This window comes from Oxyura jamaicensis, assembly GCF_011077185.1.
Source record: "Oxyura jamaicensis isolate SHBP4307 breed ruddy duck chromosome Z unlocalized genomic scaffold, BPBGC_Ojam_1.0 oxyZ_random_OJ77449, whole genome shotgun sequence".
Classification (NCBI taxonomy): domain Eukaryota; kingdom Metazoa; phylum Chordata; class Aves; order Anseriformes; family Anatidae; genus Oxyura; species Oxyura jamaicensis.
In genome coordinates this window covers 1-8,061 of record NW_023305609.1, presented here as the reverse complement: position 1 = coordinate 8,061, position 8,061 = coordinate 1, and the positions used below count along the sequence as shown (strand labels likewise).

General features: G+C 66.8%; 2 protein-coding genes across 2 annotated transcripts; one reads left to right on the top strand and one right to left on the bottom strand.

Annotated features, from left to right (window-relative positions):
• Positions 1-792: 792 nt before the first annotated feature.
• Positions 793-4,269, top strand: LOC118158735 (B-cell differentiation antigen CD72-like). The gene is made up of 8 exons (XM_035313416.1): positions 793-1,008; positions 1,089-1,184; positions 1,387-1,476; positions 1,836-2,150; positions 2,290-2,438; positions 2,601-2,752; positions 3,273-3,433; positions 3,563-4,269. Exons 1-7 carry the CDS (start codon positions 924-926, stop codon positions 3,409-3,411), a joined length of 1,026 nt encoding a protein of 341 aa, XP_035169307.1. The 5' UTR covers positions 793-923; the 3' UTR covers positions 3,412-3,433; positions 3,563-4,269.
• Positions 4,270-4,504: 235 nt separating this feature from the next.
• Positions 4,505-7,786, bottom strand: LOC118158734 (dual specificity testis-specific protein kinase 1-like; the record flags this gene model as incomplete). Its single annotated transcript, XM_035313415.1, has 5 exons — positions 4,505-6,446; positions 6,641-6,791; positions 6,937-7,026; positions 7,406-7,489; positions 7,691-7,786. Coding segments are annotated over 5 exons (1,476 nt in total), but the record flags the coding sequence as incomplete, so codon positions are not given.
• Between the last annotated feature and the right edge of the window lie 275 nt (positions 7,787-8,061).

Sequence of the window (8,061 nt, the reverse complement as noted above, 5' to 3'; positions counted from 1 at the left end):
GCCTCCCCTTGCTCCTCCTCTGTCCTGACATCCATCTCTCCGTACCTCAGAGGCCTCTCCTCAGGGAATGCCGAGTGTCACAGCCAGCTTCAGAGGGGCCAAGGAGGAGTCTGCAGAGATAAAGCCGCAGCAGCTTCCCCCCAGTCTTCAGCAAGGAGACGGAGCACGTCCTGCGGGGCACGTGGTGGCCAGGAGGACACAACGCTCCTGGTGGGATTTGCCAAGGAGCACTGGGAACAAGTGCCCCATGGGCTGGGGACACAGGGACAGCAACGGGGGCATTGCACCGTGACCCTTCAGGGCTGGGACACGGAGAAATGGGCTGGTGGGAACAGGAGAGCAAGTGGCCGTGCTGGATGGGCCGGGGGGAGCTGGCACAAATGTCCTGGCACAGATGCCCATTGCAAATGTCCTGGGGATGGCTGTAGGGACACCAGGGTCCCAGCTCTCCCCAGGAGCCCCTGGGATGCAACAAGGTGCAGGAGCTCAAGGTGCCCCCTGGGACCCCCTTCAGGTGCCATCAGGGTGAGCACTCCCACCCCTGTGACGCTCAGACCCCTGCCTGGGGGTGCGCTGCCTTCCCCCGGTCCTGCTCAGGGGATTTGGGTGTCCCTCACCCCGCTGAGCCCCAGGGCTCAGCCACACACCGCCATGCACCCAGGGGACCGTGACGGCTCTCAGGGCGTGGGAGGGGACGTGCTGGCGGTGCTGGGGCCACGGGGAGGGGGCCGGTCCCCGCGGCCGTGCCTCGCTGGTCCCATCTGCCACAGCTCGCAGCCAACTTCTGCTTCTGAGAGCGCCGGCCTCACTTCTCCTTTGCACCCCGAGACAGGCAACTGCCGGGCAGCGGGGACACCCGACAGACACCCCACAGAGCCAAGTGGGAGCCAGCAGGGATCCGGACTTGCCCAGGACCTGCCCGCATGGCACAGAGCGTGCTCTACGCCGACCTGCGCTTTGCCAAGGGGCCGGGGGGCCGCGGCACAGCCAGCCAGGCGCTGGAGGCAGGTGAGAGCTGCAGGACCCTCACATTGCCCCGTGCCGTGCCCAGCTCCATCGTCTCCATGCCCCCTGCCTTCCTCCCGCAGCCCTTGGCATGGATGAGGCCGAGAGCCCCTACGAGAACATGGCATCGGGGCCAGCACCTGCGGAGCCGGCTGGGGAAGGGACCCTGCAAAGCCCAGGTGAGTGCCCAGACAGGGACGGGGCACCCAGGACGGCCCTGGTGTGGGCAGGGGGTGGTGCTACAGGCTGCTCCCCATCTCCCCTTGGAGAGATGAGGCGCCCACGCCGTGCCGCCTGTGCCACCCTGCCGCCACCGCGGGGCTGGCCCGGGGAGGCGGGCGGTGGCGGTGGGTGATGCTGGCGGCCCCTCGTGTCTTGCAGGGCGCTGCTCCCGGCGGCACTGCGTCTCTGCGGGGCTGCTGGTCACCTGCCTGCTGCTGCTGGTGGCTGCCGTGGTCCTGGGGGCCTGCTGTGAGTGGGGACGGGCTGGTAGCGAGGCATGGGGACAGGGGAGATGGGCTGGGGTGGGAGCCCCAGGCAGATATCAGACCGTGTATGTGTCTGCGGGTCCCTCTGCACTGTATGCCCAAGGAGGCCAATGTCCCTCTCAAATTCTGGGCATCTCCCTCAACCATCTTCATGTTCTCCTTTCCCTCTCCTGCCCCTGCCCCACTCCCTCCCATCCCACCCTGCCCTGCCCTCCCCTACCTGCTCCACACTTCCCTGCCTCCCCCATCCCTGCCCGCCCACTGGGGACACCTCCCAGCCCTGACACCCCACACCCGGGCTGTCCCATCCCCGCGTCCCATCTCCCCCCGCCTCGTCCCCAGACTGGCAGGCGACCCGTGAGCTGCGGGACACGTCCCTGGAGCAGGCGGCCGAGCGCGGCCGCTTCTCGCAGGAGGCGCGGGCGTGGGAGCAGAGCCTGGAGCAGGCGCGCCGGGAGCTGGCGCAGGCGCGCGCGGAGCTGCAGCGAGCGTGGCGAGAGGGCAACAGCAGCCTGCTGGAGCTGGGCAGGCAGGAGGCCGAGCTGGCGCGCGTCTCGGGGGCCCTGGCCAGCGCTGAGAGGGAGCTGCAGGGCGTGCAGGGCCGGCTCAACGCCAGCGAGAGCACCGTGACCCTGCTGCGCTCCTGCACGGCTATAGGTATGGTGGTGGAGCACTCCCAACACCTCTGGGTGGCTGCAGCATCGAGGAATGGATGCTGGAGTTTGGGGGGTGCGCCCCCCCCCCCCCCCCAGTATCTGCAGGCTGGCAGGCGCCTGAGCGGTGCCGCCATCCCCAGACTGCTGCCCCTCGGGCTGGCTGCTGTACCGCGGGAAGTGCCTCTTCGTCTCGTCGGAGAAGAAGACGTGGGATGACAGCAGAGCGGAGTGTGAGAATAAATACGCCCAGCTACTGATCACCAAGTCCTGGAGTCGCTGGACCGTGCCGGTACGGAGTGGTAGCCGAGGGCTGGGACACCCCAGGGGCATTGGATGGCACGGGGTCGGAGCGGGGCACCAGGGCTGGTCAGCTTTGGTGGGGAGAGAAAGGACTCCCAGCCTCCAAACACCGTGGAAAAGGCACAAAAAGACCCTTTTGCTCCTTCCCCAGAGCTTCCTGAAGAACGCGGACACCGTGTACTGGATCGGGCTGCAGAAGACCAGCCTCCCCTGGTACGACTACGACTGGCTGGAGGAAGGGGATCCGGACAGCGACGGCATCACGGACGCCTGGTTCTGGGTGGACGGCTCGCTTTACGAAAGGTACCCATGGCCGGGCCAACACCCCCTGCACGGACCCCTTCTCCTGCAGCAAGGCCTTGGGAAGCAGGTTAACTCACACCGGTACCCAGCCGTGTGCTGAGGTGCTGGGAGCCCATGCAGAGGGGAAGCCGAGCCCCAGGGGGGCTCATGCGAGCAGGAGGCAGCGGGAAGGGACAAAAGGAACCGCAGGCTTTACTTGGGATCTCGAGACAAAGCGTTTGAGCACCACCCCTATCTCCCACTCACCTCCCCGGTCATCCTCGAGGGGAAATCAGAGCTTCCCACCCCTGGGGGTCCGGGGCTCCTCCCCGCCACGTGCGTCTCACCACCGCTTCCTCCTGCGGTGTCTGAAAGCGGTGGGGAGGAACGGCTCCGTCTGGCCGGGTGCCTGGCCCCTGCCCCTCGCATCCTCGGGGAGCACCGGGCTTTTCCCCAAAATGCTGCTGGTGCCGGCCATCGGCAGGCTCAGCGGGGGCCGGATGGGGCTGCGGCAGCCCCAGCGTGGTGTTTGTCCATCCAGGCCATGGCAGTCGAAGCTGAACGGGTCCTGTGCCGTGATCAGCCGCGGGAACATCAAGCCGGCTCCGTGCGAGGCTCCGGATGACCTGCACCTCTGGATCTGCGAGAAGGCGGCGGGGCCGAGCTCCCCTTTCGGGTGATGGGTGGTGGCTGCTGGCCATGGTGAGCTCAGCACAGGTCTGCCCATCCCCGGGGTGTGCAAGGAGGGGAGGCGAAGGGGGAAAAACAGGGGGAAAAACCCGTCCCTGGGAGACGGCTACTGAGCACGTCCCCCTCTGCCTTCCCTCGCAGAACCCGCACCCCTCTGCTTCAGCCCTGCTGCACCCCGCGACGGAGCCTGCCCCACGCGCATCAGCCCCCTCCCATGCTGCAGAGCCCTGCCTGACCCCAAACGAGGTGCTACGTCCCCAAACGCCAGCCCCATGCCCCCCACGAGCGAGCCCCCATGGCCAGCGCCGCCGCCGCGCAGTAGCCCCAGCCCTGAGGCTGGAGCAGGGGATAGCACGGCGGCACCCGCCTCCGCCACGGTGCCCACCCCACTTTTAGGCTTTTAGGAGAGCCGCAGCTTTCAGGCAGCCTCGGAGCCCAAGGATGGAGCCATCACCAATGCTGGCATTTAGGATTTTTCCTGCTAATTAGGGAGTAGAGCAGTGACCTTTAGGATCGCACCGTTCCGATAGCAAAACCGCGCCAGCGCTCGCCCTGGATGGACACGAGACAAGTCACCGGGGATTTAAATAGCTGCTACACGTGCAATGCGGCCCTGATTTACGTTCAGCCTGGCAAGAGCAGAGGAAGTCATGTTCAACCAGGCAAAGATGCTCTCGGTTTATTATTGGGCCGTGCGTGCCATTTATAGCCAATTAATTGGTATGTAAATCACTCTGTTTGAAGAGCACGGGGCTGTTACAGGCGGGTTTTGGAGGCGCACGTGTCACTCCCCTGTCTTGTCCACTGGCTGAACCCACTTTGTGGCAAATAAAGAGCTTGTCTGCTGACTGCCTCTGCCTTTACCACCCCGAAACAGGCTCCAGGGCACCAACCCAACGATCCCAGACCAGAAACTGGAATTTCACCAGAGCTGCCCCAGTTGAGGCGGCCACTTTGGGGGCACAGAACCAGTGCCGCCTCACAGTCCCCAAGGGACACGGCCAGACCACGTCCCTGTCACCTTCGGGGTCTGGGCTCCCCACCCCGCTCAGCGCACCCCAGAGACACAAGCGGCAGCCCGGCTCGCTGGGACATTCAGTTTTTATTGAACACTTTAAATAAGCTGGGTATATATTACTAGCAATTATTGTTATTATTAATAATAATAAAAAAAAAACACAAGAGTTCTGCATTCACCAGTGCATTGTGCGGGAGGGAGGAAAGCCGGCTCCCACCCTTGCCGGGCATCCCCCCCGTGTCCTCCTGGCCCCACGGTGCTGGGGGGCGCAGGCTGCCCTCCGCTGTGGGGAGGTGACACGGATATGTCCCCCCGACATTGATGTGGTGGCGGGGCAGGAGGGGGCCCCGTGTGCCAGGGGGCTCAGCGCCAAGCGCCGGCACCCCCCACCCGCACACTGCACCCCTCTGGCATCGCCCTTCTGCACACCATGGTGCCTCTGCTGTGTGGGGGACCAGGAATGCTACCCACCCTCGTGGGGAGGCAGCATGGACACCCCAAAAATCCCCAGACTCCCTCCAACACACACATACACACACAGCCGCTCTGCCCCCTCCCACCCCCCCAAAATCTGCTCACCCCCCTTCTCTGGGGGCTGTGAGAGCCCACCGAGGGGCGAGCCCTTGGGGACGGGGGGATGGGGGGGGGGGCACAGCCACAGCTTGAGCCCTGCGGGGAACCAGCCCTGCTGCCCGGGGCAGCGGTGTTATTGCACTTCAGCCCAGCCCCACCGGGACCCCCGCAAGGACCCAGCCCACCTCGGGGCTCCCCACAGCCCCCCGAGGCCGATCCCAGCAGGACGGGCACCTCAGCAGTACCGTCGCGGCCACCAGGCACCGGGCGAGCGCGAGGACAGACTTGGGGAAGGGGACACAACACCCCAGGCTCCCAGAGACACCCCATGTGCTGGGGGTGTCCCAGGAGCCCCTGGCCGCAGCCACGGTCCCCAGCACTAGGACTGCGCCTCCGGCAGCTTCAGGCTGGGCTCCGCCAGCATCGGCCCCGGGGCTTTCTGGAGGCGGCCACGGTCGTGGCACAGGAGACTCTTGGCCTCGCAGTTGAGGTTCTGGTAGCGGGGAGGGCTGGGCGCGGGCCGGTGGCAAACGGAGGCAAAGCTGAAGCTGAAAGGCCCCAAGCAGCAGCCGGGGCAGGGCAGCACCTCATCCTGCTCCAGCACGGTGCTGGGGCCGTGCCCGGGCAGCATGGCCGCGCGCTCCGTCCGCTCCAGCGCCGCGGCAGCGCAGGGGATGCTGAGCTCGGAGAAGCCTCGCTCCAGCCCGCTGCCCCAGGACAGCGGCTTGCTGACCACCACGTGGTTGTTGTTGAAGAGCAGCCCGTTGGGCGCCCTCGGCTCCGGGTGCCAGGGCTGGGCTCCCGAGGATGCCGTGCGGATGAAGTTGCTGGTGGCGGGTGCCAGAGTGGGGACCCGTGGCGGCTCGGGGCTGTCGGAGCCGCAGTCCATCCGCTCCTCTGCTGCGGGGCTGGGGGAGGAGGCACAGACCCCGTTTCCCAGCTCTCCAGCATCCTCCTGGCCCCGCTTCGGGCTGGGGGGCCGGGCTGGGGATCCCATGCCCAGCTCCAGGCCCCCACGGCGGGGCAGCTCGGGGGAGGCTGGCAGCGAGTGGCACTTGCGGGGGGCCGCGGCGGGTGCCGAGAAGTCACACTGCACCTCCACGGCCGGGTCGGGCGTCACGGGGGTGTCGAGTTGCAGAGGGGCCGGGGGGGGCAGGTCAAAGGTGAGCGAGATGACCGACTTGCTGGGTGTGTCGAAGAGCTTGATCTTGCCCCCCTTCAGGTCCTCGCGCTGGGAGAAGGGGTTGACGCGTGCCGGCGTCTCCTTGGTCCTGGCCCCGACGCAGGGCTCGGGCGGCCGCGGTGGGGTGGGCGATTTTGGGGGGAACACGTCGGACTGACTGCGGGACAGGCGCTGGTCCGGCTGCAGGTGCTGCGTCCCCAGCTCGCGCAGGGGCGACTGCTTGGCATGGCTGGACGCCCTCCCGGCTACCCCTGGGCAGGGGTGCAGGACGAGGGGGTCACCGGCGCCCCGGGTGCCCCCTTGGCACCATGGGGCAAAGCAGGGAGCAGCTCGGGTGGTGAGGAGCGGGGCTGCATCCTGCAGACCTCCTCCTGCCCCAGCCTGCTCCCCAGTAGCTGGTGCAGTGGTAAAAGGGGCACCCCCCACCCCCAGGACACCCACGTACCGTTGAGCGCGGGCGCCGTGCCGGGCGCGGGCAGGGTATCCCTGATGCTGAAGAGGGTGGCCCCGGCGCCCTCCACGCCCAGCTGGTGCTGCAGGACGCCTTCCAGGCACTGTGTGATTTCCAGGAACGAGGGGCGGGAGGTTGGCTCCATCTGTGGGCAGGATGGGTCCCCGGTGAGGTCTGAGCCCCCCCCCCATTACCCTCAGGGTGCACCGCATGGAAGCGGCTCCAGCGGGCAGGGAAGGGGATCCCCGATGGGATGCTGGAATTTGGGCATCCCCACGGCAGGGACTCACGCTGCAGCAGTGGAAAGCCAGCTGGAGGAAGGCGGCCGGGCAGTCGATTCCCACCATGGTGCGGAAGGCGGTGACGTCCAGGCCAAAATCCTGCACGGGGGAGATGGGGAGGAGTGAGGCCAGGTGCTGTGGGGTAACACGCCCTGGCTGCGTAAAGGAAGGGGGGACCCTGGGGTCACCCAGGCCGGGAAAGGCTGCAGGGTGCTGGGGCTCAGATCCCTCTTGTTCCCTGTCTGACGGCACCCATCCTTCAGCCTGGGCCCCGAGGACAGGCTACGGGCTGAGAGCATCCCTCTTGCTGCCAGGAGATTTTGGGGATGTGGTACCCCCACCCCGAGATGTGGGGCAGCTCCACATAGCCTCTGCCACGGGCAGGGAGCTTCGCTCTGCACATGTTGGTCCCCCTCGTTTGGTGACGTGTCCCCAGCCCCGGTCCCACCACGTGTCACCCTCGCTCCCAGCGAGTCACCTCGGTGCGGGGCAGGTAGTCAGGGTCTGCGGGGACACGAGCGATGGTCTCGCACAGGATGATGCCGTAGGCGAACACATCAGCCTGCAGAGAGAGGGGAGTCACGGGGGGTCCTGCAGCCCGAGGCAATGTGTCCCCGCTTTTGTGAGCCCTCCTTGCAGAGTGGCACCAGATCCCTGCCACCTCGGCACCCCAAGGACACCCGTTCTCATCCCTCCGTGCCCCTCCACGTGCCCAGCTGTCCCCAGGGCTGCAAACCGTGAAGCCAGCCCCGCGCAGCATCACCTTCTCGTTGTAGATCTCCCCTCGCAGCACCTCGGGCGCCATCCAGTACGGGGAGCCCACCACGGCCAGCGGCTCCTTCTCGCTGCCCTCGCTGGGGGACACAGCAAGATGTCAGGGGCCCTGTCCCCCTGCCCGTCCACCCCAAACCCCCTTCTCCTTTTACACCAGCTGTTCTCCATGCACCCCGTGACTCTTCTTGCCACTGGGCCACCCACGCTTCTCCATCACACCCTCCTCCATCCCCGGATCCTGCCCCATGAGTCCCCAGCGCCAGGGGGTCACCCCACCGCCCCCACCCCTGCCCTTCCAGCTGGACCCCAAAATCCACCCCTCCCCATCTGCTCCCGGAGAGCTGGATCCCCTTGCTCAGA